At 37.6% G+C, this 20,818-nt stretch overlaps 1 protein-coding gene across 1 annotated transcript in view; it reads left to right on the plus strand.

The window, feature by feature from the left end:
- The first annotated feature begins 4,210 nt into the window (after positions 1-4,210).
- The window catches only part of LOC130095636 (diacylglycerol kinase theta), a 44,704-nt gene continuing 28,096 nt past the window's right edge, over positions 4,211-20,818 (plus strand). Inside the window, exons 1-3 of the mRNA XM_056262367.1 lie at positions 4,211-5,052; positions 10,251-10,330; positions 18,176-18,275. Coding sequence (XP_056118342.1) covers positions 4,845-5,052; positions 10,251-10,330; positions 18,176-18,275 — 388 coding nt within the window. The 5' untranslated portion in view covers positions 4,211-4,844. The remainder of the gene's footprint in view (positions 5,053-10,250; positions 10,331-18,175; positions 18,276-20,818) is intronic.

The raw sequence follows: 20,818 nt of genomic DNA on the forward strand, positions 1-20,818 counted from the left end.
CCAGCAGATGGAGTCCTGTCTTACTTTTTAAAACATCCAATTATTTATCTGAATTCTCATAATACCTCATGTATTTTCACTTTTATATTATAGTCTTTAGCTAATTAAAGTTGCAATAAGATAACTGTAAGCCTAACAATAAAGTATAACTTATAATTTAATAGACAATATCATTAACTATCATTTTTCAACCCAGTTTTCCTTTCTTTCTTTTAGCAATTTAGTTGCCATAAGAATAGCTACACATAATGTTAAATGTGTATGCAGTATGTTTTCGTCCTAATGTGTTAGCATCTGATACTGAGTGAAAAAACCTACTCACGAATTAACATAATAGCTATTCTACTATGAGTGCCATCCACATACATTTATAAAACATGCTCATTTTAAACATTATTCTATAAAAAGGAACTGAAGAAAAATCGTGATTATTCAATGTAATTTTAAATTTGTATTATTTGTTTACAGTTTACAAAGCCAAACCTGTATCCTTCGTTGACAAATGACAATCACTGCACTACAGCATTCCTCATTGTGCTCAGAACAACCATTGAAATTGTGAATTTTAGCAACATTTGGCTTGTACACTATTACGTATTATTTCAGGTAGCCTATGTTAAAGGCGTGTCATCAATGTGTTTAGCAATCTGTGAGACACGTAAAAGAAATGTGTATGATAACAGGAAGCATACAAATAGCTGTGACCACCCAATCTGTAGTTGATTGTATCTGTCTGAAGGTGTTTTTAGCTACACTTCGGGGACCAAATTGGCTACAGAAATTAGCTAAATCTGACAAAGCCTCCTTTTGGAGATGTCCTCACACAAGTAAAAAAAAAAAAAAAACTTTTTTATTATACTACTCTATGACATAAAACACTTATTATGACTGTTAGTAAGCAGCCAGGAGGGCGTGGAACTCTCGCATCTGCAGAACATCATGATGTTGCGAGCGTCGACGTCACAACGGAATTCCGCATTCTAAAAACAGCCTGTGGATCCTGCTTGGAGCTCTAGTGTGTGTGGCAAGCTGTTTGAACATTTCGCCTGATAACTAGCCAGTATAATATTATTATATACTACGTCTTTCTTTTCTTTTTTTTATTAATCTATGGAAGCTTGTTTCCGCCAATGAATAAAAAAATGTAAAAAAAACGTAATTGCGACTTTTTTCTTAGAATTGAGTGATATAAACTACCAATTGCGAGTTATAAAATCAGAATTGTGTGATTTAAACTTGCAATTGTGAGTTTTAAAGTCGGAACTGCATGATATAAACTAGCAATTGTAAGTTATAAGTCAGAATTGCGTGATATAAACTTGCAATTGCGAATTATTAAGTCAGAATTGTGAGTTATAAACTCACAATTGTAATAAAATGTCAAGTTGTGAACTGACTTTTTCCTCAGAATTAGACTTTGTAACTTGTAATTGTGAGTTTATATTTCAGAATTCTGAGAAAGTAGGCAATTGTGGGATATAAACAATTGCGAGAAAAAAAAGTTAGAATTGCAAGACGAAATCTCTTAATTGAAATCTCTTAAAAAAAAGTTGATATCTCTCACAATTCTAACTTTATGTCTTGTAATTGCGAGTTTATATCTCGCAATTCTGACATTGTAAACTACAGAGCCTTTAAAGGGACATGGTGAAGGAAAAAAAATATGAGATGGAGGAAAAAATATTTGTCAATGCTTTTGCATTGTCTCGCAAATGTTTTGCATTCCCCCAATAAACTTTTGTTCCCTCGCAAAAACTTTTGTGTTACACCGAGAAAAGCTCAAAAGGATTTGCAAGCAAACTTAAAGTTTCTCAGGGGAACGCAAAACATTTGCGAGAGAGCGCAAAAGCATTGTATTATTATTATTTTCCACCACCATGCATGTCCCTTTAGTGGCTCCGTAGTAAACTCCAAGGGGGTAATCCATCAGCCGGAAACTGAAGTCTCCCCGGGGGCCGCCATTGGCTAACAGGCCTTCACCTGCTGTTAGCATTCCATTGACTCCCATTCATTTTGGCGTCACTTTGACAGCGAATAACTTTACATCTGAGGCGTTTAAAGACTCAATTAGTCCATTGTTTATTTCTAAAGAAACACGACAATGTATAAAATGCTCCATTACCTTGTATCTTACATTATGGCCGTCGATAACGATTGCGTAATAACAAGCGACTCTCTGTCGCGCAGTAGAGAAATTACCGTATAGACAGAAGTAGAAGCTCACGTGCAATCGGGGGGACGTGGAGATAAAGTCCCATAAAGTCAAGGGAGAAGCCCATAGAGAGTCATAAAGTTGATCCTGCTGGTAGCTCATGGACAGCTAATACTCACCATCTCCAGCTCTGCCAGATTTGAGCCTGCCAAAACCACCAGTAAGCTGGTGTGTGGTGGGCGTTCTGGCGCAATATGGCTGCCGTCGCATCATCCAGGTGGAGCTGCACATTGGTGGTGGTTGAGGAGGTTCCCCCCTTCCATATGTGAAGCGCTTAGAGGTCCCAGAAAAAGCGCTATATAAATGTAACGAATTATTATACTTATTATTATTAATTATCCCTTTGCTATTAGTTGCTATCCAGTTTTCACTGAAACAAATTGTGATAGTCCTGTCAATTGAATTCTATAGAGATTTCCAGTGCAGATAATAGATATATACTATATGTATTCCACAAGACCAGAATACATACCAGGGTGAAGTGAATCGCTGATAATATTAATATATTATATTTAGAATTCAATGGCAACCATTTGTGATTTGTTACCAATAAGAATGCAGTTATCCAACCAGATCTCATGAGAAAATATAAGTATTAGTAGGTGGTGATTCATATGATGTAATTCGTCTGGAAATGTGACTTTTAGAAGAAAGAATGTGCTTGAAGGTCAATCTCTAAATCTTTATCTTTATCTTTGGAGCTAAAATGTCTCCTTGTTATTGTTTCCGACACATTATTATTAAATTTGCCGGTGCTTAGCGACAAGCTTTCTGCATCTTAAATGGTTACTAGAACTAACCCTTTAATTGCATGATTTCTAAAACACCCATCAGTTAGAAAACCCCAACAAATTTAGAAACGCCCACTTTTGTTCTGCAGAGACCCCATACTCTCCAAACCACGCCTCCTCCAAAACACATGAAAGCACAGACCAGAAGCAAGATGACCAGAGATGATGTTATTGGATTACATCATGTGTCATTCACTGGTGAGACAACTTTACAGTATACAGTGAGTAACCGTACTACAATAACAAACGTAAACAACTGTTTGCCTGCCATTCTTGGGCCCTGTCCCAAATGGCACACTCCGGACTTGTGGACTTCCTCAGAGTCCACACTTCGGTGACGTCATGTAGTGCAGACCTATAGGGCCCTTAGCGCGAGTCCGCGAGGGCGCATTGAGAGGTATTTTTGGGACAGACTCGATCGTCACGCCGGAAACAGGAAGACGGTCTGATTGTTGTTATGGACAGGAGCTACAGGTTCGGGGAAATATGCTGCCTATTGTTGTTGTGTTTACATATGACTCAGTAAAGCCCTGACATTCTGTTCTATTTATTTAATGAATCATAATGCGATCGTATTATTCAGCTCGCTATTATTAGCCTATGTTTGAGACATCAACCACTGGCCGATGATCATAATGTTTGTATAAACTTGTCATAAAAACCATAATGATAATTACACTTAAATATTTTCTTCTCAGCCATGTTAACAATTGTCTGTGAGCAAAATCTCCTCCCATCCATTGTCTAATTGGCCTTTCGCAAGGATTCCTGGGTAGTTAAAGTGCGTGGAGCCTGCATCTATGCGGGCTTCGCGGAAGACCGCTTCAAGGGTACAAAGGGGGCGCTGCTGAGCACACTTCAGAGCGTTAAAATGCTAAATGGGACGGCCTACGGACTCGTAGACTCGGCGAGCACGCGCAATTTAAGTCCACGGGACCGAAAGTCCGCATGAAGTGCGCCATTTGGGACAGGGCCTTGCTCTGTCTGCACAGCGTAGTAGGACACGTGAACGCGCTGATGAACGCTCACATGTGGAGTGATATGCAAACACACATTGACTGACAGGGAAATCTTGCTTTCATTTCATTTTGACCTTATTCAATGATTGAACGAACATTTAATGGTCCTAAGCCTTCCACAGTCGATTTATATAAGACCGCTTAACATATTGCTATCAGGATATGAGGAGACTTTCAACCAGCATAACAAAAATGTTTCTGCAGTGAATCACCTGCATGTAGGTTCGCCTCAGGATACTAGTAATTTTAAAGGAATACTAAAACGGCTTGCCATAGCTGAGGCTGTTGGTGTGAAGCTCGTATGAATGTGTGTTTCTCTCTCTGGCCGGAGCTCTACTACAGGCGGAAGTTACAGACGTTTGTGTTGGTGAAAATCTCTTCTGCTGAGAAAGTGAAAATCATCGTAAATGATAAGCAGCAGGCGTTTTATAACGATTAAACCCTCAGCGCATCATATATGTGGACGCGGTGGCTTTATTTTCCCTCATGCATTTGCAGACTGCTGGTTGTCGTCGGTAAAGGCAGACTGGCATATTTATTGAGTCTGATGTCTGGTTAGATGGTCAGATAGTGAAGCTCTTACAGTAACTAACTCGCGTTTTGATTGGAACGTTTAGACATTCTGTTACATTGATTCATTGTAGCGCGTTTCCGACTCTGATACACTGTAGCGGGAGAGAAGAAACATTTACTTTATTCAGTGATGACTCGATTGGGTTTAACATAACTGCCAAATCACATATGTGACTTTCACAACAACCAATCTCGTGGAGCATTTTCTCTTAGCGTTTTGCGCTGGATTTTCCATTGGAACCGACAGAGATGGCAGACAGCGGTCGGGTGAAGATCGACAGCCCGAGCTCGAGCCCCGGACCCGGGAGGAAAAAGGCGCAGCAGTCGCCCGGTTCAAAGGCGCGGTACTCTGTCAACGCTCCCGGACACTGCTTTCGGAAAGTGACCCTGACCAAACCGACCTTCTGCCATCACTGCAGCGACTTCATATGGGGGATTGTTGGGTTTGTTTGTGAAGGTAAGAAGCTTTATGGATTCACTTGGTCGGCATGTTTCATTCAGCAAAGAAATGTCAACAAAGTGTCTCTTACTAAAAACAACAAAACTGCTGTGGTAGTATTATGGCACAGTGATGGTATTAATTAGACGACAATACTATGGTAATTTGTTGTAACAAATTACCATAGTATTGGATGAATACTCTCATAAACATCCTAAACACAATATTTGTGAGTTGGTCTTTTTAATATATTTGGGGTCATTTAACTATTTCGTTTAAAATGCAAGTGCTTTTGTTCCAAATTGAATTTTCCCATACCACTTTGATTGACAATTTTGATTGGCAGATTATTATCTGTGCATGTGCCATCCGGGAAAGGGAAGGGATGAAGAAGGTATGTTAGAAAATAGATGGAGGATGTCAAGCAAATCAGTCTCTCCCCTCTACACCTCCTTCTCGACAGAATCGAATCGCTTGTCTACTTACATGGGGAAGACAGATTGATGCAGATCGATCCAGCACACTCCTCCTGTTGGACAGGAATCTGTGCAGGAGGACACTTTGATGAGATCTATCTAATTGATGGAGGCTGGTGAGAGTGAGAGAAGATCTGTACCATTCTCACTTCTGTTAGTTAGATGTCAGTTTGTTTCTTTACAGAGCTGCTCAGTTGGGTAAACAATAAGCAAGTAGCTCTTGGGCATTTTAGATTAGGCTTTAATTCAAAGCAACCTATGGACAATCCATCTAAAAAAAATCTCTAATGGCTCATTGATCACCTTTTGCAGGATCCAAACCTACAATAGCCTAGATTACAATGAGTTATGAAGGCGTCCATACAACAGTATATTCAAGTTTTCTGAAGTCAAGAGCAGATCAACATGTAATCCCTTATTCACTGATAATCTTCCCATCCAGTCAGTTGTCAATGACTGCAAACAAATAATTGAACAAATGGGAAAGCTTGGTCAGGTCGGTTAGCAAATGAATCATTTGCGTCTTCTTCTCTCATAAGCTCTAATGAATGAAAGTTAGGGTGGATGTCAATATTTTCAATTAATAGTGATTTAAATTTACAACACAAAGTAAGACTTGGAATATAGTGCCATATAGAGTCACACGGACCACTTTTATGATGCTTAGTTTTGGGTCCTTTATGATGCTTGACAGTTTTTATTGTAATCATAGAAGAAAGCAACTGTTTTTTCCCCTTTTGTATTCAGTTCTGGTGTAGTAACCCTTGGCCTTGTAGAACCTGTGATATAATATCTTCTCTAAAGACCAGTCAGAGTGTAATCTACGCCTGAGCTTATTTCTTTTGACTCTTTATGAGGAGTCATCACAAAGCTGCTGATCTGTAGGTTTTAAACTTTTATGGTCTGCAAATGACTTCAAAATGAATCATTGATGGGGCCAAATCCCCTTCCATCTGATTTCTATATGGATAATTTATTTTTTTCATACACATACAGTGAATGTAAACTAGATCAGCCGGTTTTGTCCCTTTAAAGCCTGTTGCTGTTTCCTAGGAAGAGATTAATCCACAATGCTATTCATCAAGGTTTCACCACAATTCCTATGAATGATTATGGCAACAAGCAGAATTACTTTAGAGACAAGTGGACTGGATTTATGTCGCCACATGAGATTGGCATGGCAGGAAAGCAGATGTTGATTGACAATGTGGATGTTACCAGGCAGAGTTAGGCAGAAATGAGACGTTTCTGTTACGTAATGTGCTGCAGTGAAGTCGTGATTGACTCTTCCAGGTTGCCATGGCAACACGTAGTCCAATGGAGCAAAGCGGCAGACTGGATGCTGTAGCTAGACAGAACGAGAGTAGAACATAAACACACATGCATGCTCTATGTTCTAATGCTCAAATGTGTGTTTATTGCACTGGTGAAGAGACTAGTAACGTGCCAGGTTCAGACTAATGATGAATTCATGTCATTATATATTCATTACTGTTGCTATTAATGCAAGACATGACTAGTAGGGGTCGAATTATATAATGCTGATATACTTATATATGATAAATAAGATGTACTTAAAATAGCCAAATTAACATTTATTTTAATTTAAAAAAAATTAAAAAATTCTTCAATATTACCGGAGAAATTCTAACATTAAATTATTTTCCATTTGGAATAATTATTCATTCTATGAATGTTAGAAATATAGTAATTTAGGGTAGATAATGTTTTTCATAAAACTTCACATCCTAGCAATCAATAATAGAAGTATGGTCTAAATATATATATATTTTTTTTTTTACATAAACTCCCGGGTAAAAAAAATGGGCCAACCCCAAAATGGCAAAAAATTTTTTGCTTTTAATCACAAATCACTGGTCAGGAATTTAGCAAGAATTGCACAAATACTGTAGATAAAGTGAAACATGAGCCTGATGGACTTGTTCTCTTGGTTGACTTTGCAGTTTGAGCAGGAGCATTGTCTTTTTGAAAAATAACATCTGATCATTCACTTTAGATAACTTTTCATTTGTGTGAAGCAAGCTATTCTGCAATATTCTCCTGTACACCACAGCATTAAAGGACTTTTCACAGTGAAGTATCTCACCAATACCAGCAGCTAAAAGGCTCCCCACACAATGACACTCTTCCTCCATGCTCCTGTGTGGTAGAGGTGCTTTTATTATTATATTTCTCTCCAGATGTTCAAAGACACCGCTCTGAAGCATCACCATGCATCTCGTGTTTCATTCGATTCATCACTTCACACACAACTTCACGTTAATTCTGTCTTAGATGTTTTTCTGAGACATTAAGGGCTTTTCAAGTAGTGCATTTACTTAAATTCTGCTAATTTCCTGACCAATAATTTGTGGTTAAGACAATTAAAAGCTTAGAGGTTAGCCATTTTGGGCTTGGCCCATTTTTTTGCCCAGCAGTGTATATCGTCTGTGGAAGTCTCAGGACCAAAAAAAACGTTCGTCCAATCATTGCATTCGTTCTGATGCGATGTCCTGTCAACCTGTATTCCCGTACCCCCATGCTCCCACAGACATCACAAGACATCAGCGCAGTAAGGCTACGCAGAGTTGTAGACAGTCACAGAGCGCCACAAATGAACAGCAGCCACCTTTTACATTCCATTCTGAACCAAAACAACGAGTATACGCTGCGTTCACGCCATGTCATAACCGTGAGTACAAGATGGCAACTCGTGACATTGTACTCGGAGCTGTTCACGTTCTCGGACTCGGATTTATGCGTTTCTATGCTACACTATCAACACCAAAATAAATCTGCAGCAGTCAGGTGGTACAAGTCAGAGATCAAAGTTGTTTACTCTCAATAATATTGTAATGTTATGTGGACAATGTTGTAATGTTATGTTTGAGACATGTGGTGATTTAACGTCTGGCTGTGAGTGTTCATGTGTTTTGAAGGAGGCGTGGCTTTGTAGAAGCTCTGAAGGGAGGGTGGGATCTTATGCTTTCAAAACTAGCTTGCTTTAGTAGCTTTTTTCAATTGGTGTGGATATACAATAGGCTCTAAATATTGTTTAAATTAACAAATGTAAAGGAAAAAACTTTTTAAAATTTCTTTTATTTAATTTTTACTTATTAAAAAATAAGTATTTCTATATTGTGCATACATAATTATTACCTTATTCACAGCAGCACCATTTTTAATGGGAAAGAATGTGAAGCTGTGAGGGATAGGCTCATCTCTTCAGTGGGTTTTTCTGTTATTGTTTTTTGATAGTTCTGCTGATGGAACACTGCAAAAATATCTCTCCAAGAAATATCAGTGGACAACCCCCCCCCCCCCCCCCCCCCCCCCCCCCATAAACAATATGAGCTGTGGAAAATTATTGGTGATCTAGGAGCTTTATACAGCTTTTTACAGCGGATGCCATTGAAAACTCGGTCTAATCAAGTCCTAATCAAGTCTATCCCTCAGCCTCGCTTTCATACCGGACAAAGCGCAGCTCTGAATAAAGTCTTTATTACAATACTATTTAAATATGATTAGAACTAAAAAATGTCATGGCCAAAATTCTTTGTTTATGTCAAAGTATCTATTATCTCTGTTTCAGCCAAGATATTTGGTCTACCGTAAAAAAATGGTTTCATTGAAGTCAAAAAGTATTTTTAACCTAAATATATTAATTTATACCAACTAAACTCATTTATATGGGTTAAATCGGGCACAGATAGCTCTTTAATGTAACAGTTGCAGAATTGACATTGAAATTTTAGTCAGTGCAAATTAAATGGAGAAAATCTTGGGAAAAAAAGTATATTTTTTTAATTTTTGGAATTAACATTGGAAACCCTGGCTAAACGGCCTGTCACTAGTGTTTTGCATATTAGACTTCAGAAAAATGCAGCCTTCTAAAACAGTTGCATGTGTTCATATGACAGATGTTTGTGTTGATTAAGAATGTGTAAACAGAACAGTCTTTGTGCTGTCCTTAGCAGCGTGTGCGTGTCATTTCTAACTGTTTCTGATTTCACAAGCGTGGTGGACTTTACAGTGTGCATGAGAACGCGCCTGTGTTACGTTAAACTTTAGAATGTTTTCCTTGCTCTTGTGGTTGTGATAGTGAGAGGAGCTCAGCCTGGCCAGCGAGATCACTTCCTGTCTCTGGTAAGCATGAAAAACCAACAAATGCATCAGTGAGGTTCAGTGTGTACTGAGGGCCAAAGTGAGCTCTGACAGCAGCATAAATTGGGCACACAGCGATGCAGCATTCACCGACCATAGAGACAGCCAATCGGTGTGGTTTTCTTGGTGCAAATTGTTCTCTTGAGCGGTAAATGCTGCTGCTTGATGTTTGAAAATGTTCATGAAATTGTGTCCAGTCATAGATTGACCTTCCCTTAGAGTATAAGCATTACTTAGTTTTTGTGAGCAGTCCAACAGGTCGATTTTTCACTCCAGAAATGAAATGAGTTTGGGGCAGAACTCATTTTTTCAAGAGTGGCAGATGGGTGTGGGAAACCGGTTTACAAGTGCTATTTTGGAAATTCTCTTGATGCTGCTGTAAATGATTTGTTTGTTTACAAAATACAAATTGACATTGGCTCTTAATTGTGAAAATTATGATGAAATGGCTGTGAATTCACTGCTGAAAAAGAATGGCAAGTTTTCTTTTTGCTAAAGCTGCTGTACCTGCATATCTTGGCACCATAATTCTGTGGCCCACACTAAATCTCTCTCTCTCTTTCTCTTTCTCTGCAGTGTGTAACTTCATGTCACATGAGAAGTGTTTGAAGCACGTCAGGACCGTGTGTTCCTGTATGGCTCCCACACAAGTTCGGGTGAGTGACACGTGCCACACATAACATCTGAAAGAACCGACAAACATCAGTAACTATGTGAGTAAATGCCAAGAAATCTCTAAGAAACATGTCCTGGTCATATTTTACCCAAAAAAAAAAAATGAAAGAAAAAAAAAATGCTTGAAGAAGATTATTTTCACTTTAAAGGTTTTTGCATTGTGCCTTTTTTTTCTCACAACTAAACTCAAAATTCTTGTTACTGTAACTAAAAATCATTACTGTAATGCAAACATATTTATTATGTATTTTTTCATAACTAAAAAATACTCCATTACAACAATAATGAGAATCTACTACGAATCACGATTCAAAATAAATTCTTCAAAATAATTCCTCTTAAAAATAATTCTTCCTAAAAAAGTCAATCATATGGATGCAAAAAGTATTAATTTTTAGGCTTCATTTTCTTTATAATATATATGTTACTGGGACATGATCTTGAGATTGATTGATTGATTGATTGATCCATCCATCCATCCATCCATCCATCCATCCATCCATCCATCCATCCATCCATCCATCCATCCATCCATCCATCCATCCATCCAAGACACTGTGAATATTATACTTACACACATAAGGCAAGACAAGGTTTATTTACTCGGACATCCCACTAACAACATTATTGAGGCATCACGATGCTGGATGGATGCTCTGATAATACAGGACATGAAGTCTCAAACAATTATGCTGTTAATGAAGAATGATCAAACTGTTTCATAGGGTATGATCATGCAAGAAAGATCATAATTTGCAGTTAATGCTTACCTGTCGTCTTCGTGGCTTTGCATTACAAACAGGAAGTGCAAGTGCATTATGTCCTGAATCTACATTAAATAATTTAGTCCTCGTATACTGACTGGAGCTGTTTTGCTCCGTGACACAGCAGTCAGTGTAACCCTTTGTCCAGCCTTCATAATGAATTACTGATGACTTCCTGTCGCGTTGTGGTCTTTCATGAAGGCCAGCTGTCAGCCAGCCTTTGTGCCGTTGATAGCAGCTCATCTAGCAATCTAGAAGAGCTGCTATCAGCCTAGACCGGAAGTTTTTTTGGCCCATTGTACTCACTACTGATTATAAACACCATCTATAGTTGATAAACTCATTGTACTGATTTGATGCAGGTCCCGATCCCTGTGAATTTTAGAAGTGGCCTTGCTGATATGAACATATTGTGTTGGCATGCTAATTTGGTTTATTATACTTTGCTCTGGAATACTTGATTCTGATTGGTTAGTCACATATGAGACTTTAAAATTAATGTGACTTTTTTTTTTTAGAACCTCTAGAAAATGTTGTTAATTTGTTTAGTTGTCTGTTCTTTATCCTTGGAGAATCGTAATCTCAGTTTGAAACAAAAATATTGTGATTGTCAATTTATCCAGAATCATGCAGCTCTAGTGCTACTTTATTGCATTTTGTATCATTCCACAGTCTTCATATACAGATAAATGTCTAACGGTAACTATGGTAACTAGTCCATAGAAAAAAATATTCAAAATGAATAATTACATATATTATAATAATGCAATATTGTTTCAGTGTTCGTCCATTGTCATTTTAGTATTATTAATATACTATTATAGTATTTATTATTATTTTGAGTAAGCTTTTATTTTTATTTTTTATACAGTTTATTTGTATATAGCTTTTAATAAGTTTAAGTTTTAGTCATTTTAGTACTTAAACTTATTTATTTCAGTTAGTTGCCAAGGCAACATTTTAAAAAATAATTTTATATAAAAAAAAAAAAATATATATATATATATATATATAATTTTATATCTAAATTTATATATACAATTTCTTTATTTCAATTACCAAACAATGTTTTTACGAGTTAAGTTAACGAGTACGAGTCTTAGTTAACGATAACATCTGTTTGCCTTGTTGCTAGGCCAGTTGTTTTTGACATTATAATGGACAAATTTGACTTACTTGGATACTAATAAAATAATTTGAACTGAAAATCAATATTTTGTGTCCATGCATTTAATTATTTAAAGAACAATGAATTAAGTGGGATTGGAATGTAATAATTGGGATTTATCTGGCTCTTTTTTATAATAATGTCTATACACTCTCCATTGAACAGTTGCTGTGACTTGAAGAAAAACTGCTATTGTTGTTTTTTTTAAAACAGGATGTACATTTAGCATGTAAAAAATAACACATCTTGCTGGTTACCAGCTATCGAAAAAGTAACCACATGAGATGCTCGCTTCTTAGAAACTGCATCCTCTCAATGTGCTGATGCACATCAGGGCTGAGTTCCCACCCAGCAAAACCCGCCTTGCTTTAGCCAAATGACACAGAGGTAACACTGACCGGCCAATCGCATCAGAGCAGCCTCAGGGCATGACAGGAGACCGAGTCGAGCACCATGCAGAAAAACTTAATTTAGACCAAAAGATAATGAGGTGGAACAGAAACCACTGGTCTGAATCAAAGACGGGCCCTCAGAGAATCTACTGGAAGTTTGCCTTCATGCATAATGAATGAAGAGACAAAACAAGAAAGTAAATGCAGTGTTTTGATTCTCTTTTTCTAGTTTCTTAGGCTTTAAGAGTGGTGCATTCAGTTTGAAAAGGAAGTGGATATGACTTTTTCTGTACTGGCTGAAGACATTTTTCTTAGCTATGTGTGTGTGGGTGGGTGGGTGGTGTGGTAGGGTGGGTGGGTGGTGTAGGAGTGAGTCAGTCTTCGAGCCAACTGCTCCATTAACCTTTACTCAACAACTTCTCTGAACCGCATCTGAGGGAATACAAACACAACAGTCGCAGCCATTTGACACTATTATTACTGAAAGTCAAGAATATGTCCTTTAAGACTTGAGAAAGTCGTCTTTCTACGTCTGTGGATAAAAATGTTGTTAAAATAAACAAATAATTGAAGACTTCATGTGCACAGAACACATTTAACTTCTGGAATGGTACGTATTTCCATTTGAAACAGAATATTTGGCATAGTGGAAGTTGACATCATTTTGGTTGGAACTTCAGTGTTTTGATTGAGGATTGTCATTGTTAGGCTCTTATATTATTGGTTAATAATATGTTTCCCTGTCTGGACAGCTTTGATTAATGTTAGTGGAATTAATAGGTAATTTAAGGTGTGGACTAGAGAAAGTAAATTTAATTAAATATCATACACTGATGAATTATAAACAGTAAGACCAGATACCAGTGTTCTTTTATTATTATTTATAGTTTTTTTTCCCCCGTTTCATTTTTTCAAGAAGTATTTCATTTAATATTTATATTTTATTTTATTTCAGTGTTATTTCAATCCCTGAAAAGTTTTATATTGTTATATATTTATTAACTTTTTATATCTTTCACTTTTTTACTCGCCATGAATATAGCCATGGTAGCTGAGATTTTTTTTTATAGTTTTAGTTACCAATAACAGCACTGTCACTGTCATTTTTTATTTAATTTAGTCTTTAAAGTGATGAATTATGAATCTTAATTTATAATATGAATATTACTCTTGAAAACCATCCAAAACAACAGCAAAAAAGAGTGAATAGTATTAAAGGGGTCATATAATGCCATTTTTGTACAAGCTAGTATGATTCTTTAGGGTCTAAATTAAAAGTTTGTGATATACTTTAATTAAAAATTCTCATTAGTATTGTAAGAAAACACTTATTTTACCTGGTCAAAAACAGCTCTGTTTTCAGCACGCCGTTTCAGTGCATATGACTTTAAATGATAATGAGCTTTGCTCACCCCGCCTCTCTGTGCTGTGCGTACACCGTTTGTAACACAATAACACAATAACCATAACGCGTTGTTCAGTATAAACGTGGGATTATGAATTATATTGAGAACATCATACATAGAAAACATGCCGTAATGTACCCTGAGTGTAAACCTTAGACGCATTCATTGTGAAGCGTGCAGCTAGCGATTTGCAAAGATTAATATAAATATTAATATAAAGGTTAATAAAACGTTACACTCACTTCAGTTCTTCTAGAGGTTCAGCAGGAACACGAATAGCTGGTACCGATCCTTTTTCAGGAGCAGCTTCTTAGCAAAACCAGCTTTATACTGACCCTCGTTTATAAAGCAGTCTGGTGAGAAATGATTCGCGCAAACATGAGAGCATTGACGTTGCTCGTGGGGAATATTCCCTTCGAAAACAAACTCAGCCACTGCGTCTTCAGCGGTTCGGATTTAGGAACATTAAAATGACTGCTGTGTTCGTTATTACACCCAAGAACAGAACACCACAATCGCCTAGACACCATTCTGCTCATAGACAGTGCTCCAGCATATCAACAATGACCGCGCCGGTCCGCGCAGACTATGATTGACAGCTCCCTCATGAGCGAGGGCGGGTCTGTGTTGAAACGCTCCTGTCAATCAACAACCGTGGGAGGGGCTTCCGAGCGTGTGACGTCACAAGGTCGAACGGCTCGATTTGAGGCAGGGGAAAACATATAAGGAGATTAAAACAAAAACACAGGATGGATTTTTATCATTTTATGATGGTTGTGTACAGGCACTGCCAACAAACATTTCAGTACAATCAACTTGTAAAAGTGCATGTACCATTATATGACCCCTTTAAATATCTCTCATCCAGAACTCAAGAACAAACAGTTTGCTTTTTAGCATTTATTTTCATCCATTTGTTCTGAAAGAACAGATGGCTACCAGAAGTAGGCTACCTCAGCAGTAGCCATTTACAGGAGCCAATCACCTTTAGGATCAGAGAGATGGCGGTTAATAACAGGAAACGAGGTCATGTCCGGTAGGATGCTCTGCAGTCTACTGTAGCAACTCCCTAGGGAGGGAAAGAGCCAGTAAGGATGTGTCCACTGCAGGAGGGAGAGATGGGCCGCAGCTCAAGGACACATGCAAAGTGTGTGTGTGTGTGTGTGTGTGTGTGTGTGCTCGCATCATCAGTGTTTGGGGCCTCATCAGCAGAGATTTTGAGTACCTTAGCAACCTTAAACACAAAACCTCACCATAATGTCCTTATGTGGAATTATATATTTTGTGTCCCTAGAGTTTAGGTATTTTCTGTGCAGTGGTCATATTTTGGTTCGTGACATTTCACAGCATTATGAAAATGTAAGGCAGTCCAGACTTTTAAACAGCTGTTCCTTGTTGTGACATCAGCGAGTTCGATTTCTGGCACCCTGACAAGCATCTAAATATCCTGATTTGCTTGAGCAAAGGTCAAGCTATTTTTCGTCGTATTTCCGAGTCATAAATTCAAATCTTGAGTAAAACACCTAATCTATCCCGTCGTTCACTGAGCCGTGTGCTGTCGTGAGAATTTCTGCCCTTAAATGTCACTTTAATTTTTCACTGAAGCTGACAGGTATGCCTAGCAGCACAGAAATGGAGTTAATGTCCCCTGCCTTTTTGCAGTGCTTGTATGTTCACAAATTGTCACTGGACACATTTGTAGCTATCTACCCCTAAAGAATACATATTATGTTAAGGGTACATACAGTATTTAATGCTAATATGGACCATTTAGGGCTAGATCAGGTCAAAAGTTTGGAGTCTTAATACATTTTACTAATAATTAATACTTTTATTAATCAAAGATGTATTCAATTGATCAAAAGTGACAGTAAAAACATGTATAATGTTACTAAAGATTTCAAATAAATGCTGTTGTTTCTATTTGTCAAAGAATCCTGAAAAACTGCATCATGATTTCCACAAAAATTATACGCAACACAAATATTTTTTAACATTTCAACGTACTATTTTAAATTTCGACAATATTACTGTTTTAACTGCATTTTTTATCAAATTAATGCAGGTATGGTGAGCAGACGAAACTTTCAAAAACATGCCCAAACAAATTTAGCAGTGTTTTAATTGTGCCACGGTGTTTTTCTTGAATAGTTTCTCTCCATTTTAAACTGGGCCAGGAGAAACTGGGATGTGGAAAAATGACACACTTCACTTTTAAGAATGCTTAATGGAAATGTTCAGCAGCATAGTCATCCTAAAGGGAGTTTTCCGTCAATTAAAGGGAGTTTTTCCTGTGTGTGGGGAATTAAAAGGAGGTTTGTTTACTTTTTTGCAGCATGACTTTCAGTATGCGAATGGAGACCATCAGCTCAAGAGCATGATGGAAGCAGTGCAAGACATGGCTCTCCAGATGTTGCTCACTCTCACTTCCCATAATGCCTTGGATGTTTGGTTTGGTAACATAAAACTTCTAACCACCAATTCACCACCCCAACAAAATATTTGTATAATTTTTTACAAACCTGCACATCAATCCAAACCAAACCAAAGACCTGGAGATATGTATCCAGAGTCACAGTGCTGCCCATCACGAGTGAGAGAATGGGAAGGTAGATGGCAGAAAGGCTGACTTCTCCTCCCACGTTTCTGTGCCGTCACAATCTTCTGTGTGATTCACAATGTGTTCCCGTGAAATCAGTCGTTACAGATGGGCACACGCATCATGACAGCCCAGCTGGGATTTGTCAACACATCTCTTCACTATATCAGAACATCTTGCTATGGGTCTTTGGTAGTTCCAGACAGGCTCACATTTGAGTTATATTCCAGATAACTGGATGTCATTTAGTTGATTCCATTTCCAGTTAGAAGTGGTAATCTTCACATTCTTTATGATTCTGTTTGATTCATTTGCATGTTAGATGTAAAGAGAGCCTCTGTAGGAAGGAAATGTGTGGAAGGAAAGGGAGAACTGCTCTCAGGCCATTCCCCCTTTCTTTGAGTGCATTTAATTGTATATGTTTGGTTAAACAGGTTAAACACTTTTAAATATAAAGCTTGAATGCACTCTGACGCTTTCAGTGGAAGGATTGGGTTTCAGTGTTGTATTATGTTCACTTTTATCGTATTGTGCTGTACTGTACGCTGAAACAAAAAAATCGAAATATGGCCCATGCTTAGTAGGGGTATACGGTACTTCCCATTCCTTAACTTATTATTAAGACATATACTGTACATTGAAACCTTCCTCTATTATATTTATATAAATCTGTCTATTTGTGGTCTGCGATGCTGGTACATGAGGTCAAAGGGAAAATAAATCAGCTATTTAAATCCTTAAATTCTCTACTTCCCTCCCCCAGACGGGAAGGAAGTGCGGGCATCTGCGCACTTTCCCACCATTCACACCACTCAGACAGGAAGTGATGTCACATGGAAGCACAGATCTGCCGGTTTGCTCATTGATACATGGACTAGCCCATTAGTGATGTCTGATTTGGGACTAATAGTATGATTAAGCCAGTTATTTTAATGACTAATTTAAATGATGAATGACAAACTTTCCAATACTTCATTGAAACATACTGATACTCTAAAGTGAACGAAATGTGAATGAAATTAGTTTCAGTGTGGATCAGGGCAATGTGCCCTTCCAAGTGGTGTCGGAAATATCGTAATTACCAATTCTAAGCATATGAATGACCAAGCTAAATTCTGGGAAACTTTTTAGATGATACAAGTTGGAAGGGGTATGTCTATTTGAAACATGGTGGAAACCGGAAACACTGATCTAGAAGATACATCTATAATCTGTATAGAGATCAGTTAGTGGAAAGCAAATTTGTCACGAATGGTGTTAATCTCTCAACTTTCACAGTTTGCTTCACGTATAAATGGGATACCCCATATACATAGTGATAGAAATTATATTTTGAATTCAGATGTAGCTATAATTTTGTTTAGGCTGCTTCTACTTTAGGCTACTTTCCGACTTGAATAGGTGACATGTTGTAATAACGAACACCGACAGCAAGTTTCCCAGGTGCATTTGAAGATTTGATTTTATTAATCATGCTTCTCCTTGTTTGTGTTCCAGGTTCCTGTAGCACATTGCTTCGGTCCTGCTGGTCAGAAGAAGAGGTTCTGCTGTGTTTGCCGGAAGCATCTGGAAGGCAGTTCGGCTCTGCGCTGTGAAGGTGTGTGAGTGTGTGTGAAGGAGGATGTTATAAATTCAGAATAAACAAAGTGTTGATTATAACCTAAACTAATTTGGGCTCATATGACAATTTTTAGTTTTCACCGGCAGAATTGATGCATTTGAAGCAAATTAGTCATTTAGTTCAAATAGGTAATTTAAGGATAGTTCACCCAAAAATGAACATTTTGTCATCACCCTCATTTCATCTGAATCTGTATCTTTTTTCTGTAGGACATAAAAGAACATATTTTGAGAAATGTCTGGTTTTTTTTTTTTTGGAAGTCAATGGGCACCAAAACGGTTTGATTACCAGCATTCTTCAGAATATCTTTGTGTTCCGTTGAATAAGTTATGAATATCTCTTTATGTGTGTAGTATCAAAAACAGCCTGTTTAATTCTAAGGGTCAGAGAGGGGGTGGAAAATGTTCACGTTAAATTAAATTATAGTCTTGACTCAGAAGTGATCTTCTGGGAAAATAACAAAAATGACTAGAAAGCCGTATGATATGGCCTATTTGAAGCCTATCAGCTGCTGTTGGTTAGATATTTCCATTGCTAATGCACATTAATATGATTTGCTGATCAGGCTGATTTGTTTTGCTAGTTTTAGAGAGGTTTTTGGGTACTGTATGGCTGACTAACTAAACTAGCTAGCTCGGCCAGGCCGGCAAACCAGCTTGAACAAGCTTAAAGGGGCTATGTAAGAATTTTCATGTATTGATCGCTTTTTTATTGCCAACAAAAAACAAAAAATTGAGACTTTCCCCGACTTCCTAGGTTGTCTATGAAAGCCTGATTTTTATGTAAAGGACTCGGGACATTTTTGCTGGGAAAATTAAAAGGATGTGGCATTTACATGTGCTCCCGAGAGAATCTTTTCCGTTCAATGACACACGAATGCATTATGTTAAGGATAATGCCGTAAGAGCCATTTTGGACTGTAATTCCCAATGCGTCATTCAAAGAAATGGGATTCATTCAAACTCTAGTCTCACATAATCCTTATAATCATAGTTTGATTATAAAATATTTTTGAGAATATAGACAATATAGATCATAGTCTATATTCTCAAAAATACTTTATAATCAAACTATCATTACAGTGTCATTTCCATTACCTCATCTGCCGACATGATGCCAGTGAATTGCAGAGCTGGTGCAAACATAACCTACGATCCGATGCTTTAATCTGCTGTTTTCTCACCGCTGTTATTTTTGTTGTATCTTTATTTTGTTATTGAGAGGAAAGCGTGCAGCACATATTTACATATTCATCTAAACGGCGCTCTCGGCATCGCGGACGGCTTCTAGATGTCCGTTAACGGTATTTCACTGCAAATGTATTTCCAACTTTTTACTTTTAAGCGAAGAACAAAAAAGGACTTATACTTATGTGCACGAGTGCGAGTAATAAGTAATAAGTTGCTGGGTGCAGTTCAATTAACAGCCACTGGTGTCGCTAATAACATGGGTTTCTGAATTCTACATATAGCTCCTTTAAAGGACGAAAGTAGGTACAGATAGATTTTATCTGCAGGGTTGCGGATATCTTAAAGACCCCTGTAGTCAATAATTGTATCCCTTAAAACTCATCTTTGATCACCAAAGCGACATTTTTAAACGTTTTTTTTTTTCCTTGAAAAAAATGTCTTCATGCCTTAAAATGGTTTAAATGTAACTCTACACCCTCGCTTCATTTAGTATATGTGGTTATATTAATATGCAAATTAGCCCCGTCTCCACTCACTCGCACCAGCTCAGAGATCCACTCGTTGACGATCACACGTTGACGTGATTGGTTACAAGGTAGTTTGTGACGTCAGAGAAACCAGCGATTTCAAACCGCGTTTTTGAAACTCCAGTTTTAAGAAGAAAATACTCAGCAATGGTGTTGACTTATGAATTTGCACATTTGACTTATGGTTTGTCTTAAAGTATATTAAAACATCACATAGACATCTAAAAAACATTAAAAGCTTGATTTTCACCACAGTGGGACTTTAAGCACTCAAAATATAATTTCCCTTATTTTAACAATCTGGCTCGCTCAATGTTTCTCATAAAACCTTTTCTGTTTCCCCAAACCCTTGGTCTTGGTCTTGGTCTTGGTCTTTTTTTTCTTTTCTTTTTTTTCTGTTATTGCTCATTTGTCTGTGCTGGCTGTTCCTGTTTGGAAAGCTGCTGTTTCCATGGAAATGGCAGAATGGCCTTTTGCAGTGGGCTGAATTCTAAGAACTGAGCTGAAAAGAAAAACATCACACTTCAAATCTCTCTGTTTCTATTTCTCTTCCTCTCTCTTGCATACAAAAGGCACAAATGAAGCTCACAAGGAAAGTCGATCTTTAATTCCCACACACACTTAAACAGTTGCTACAATAATATGAATTAAGTGGCTTTTCCCTCTATTAGGCCTGTAACACCTCACAGGCAGTACTAATAGTGCCTGTGCTAATAAAATGAAAATACCAAATGTTTCACCTCAGATGATGCTTGCTTAGTGGATAAACCACATAAAGACACTCCCTATTCTTTCAATAACC

This window comes from Rhinichthys klamathensis, unplaced genomic scaffold (assembly GCF_029890125.1).
Source record: "Rhinichthys klamathensis goyatoka isolate OS25496 unplaced genomic scaffold, OSU_Roscu_1.1 h1tg000192l_1, whole genome shotgun sequence".
Lineage (NCBI taxonomy): Eukaryota > Metazoa > Chordata > Actinopteri > Cypriniformes > Leuciscidae > Rhinichthys > Rhinichthys klamathensis.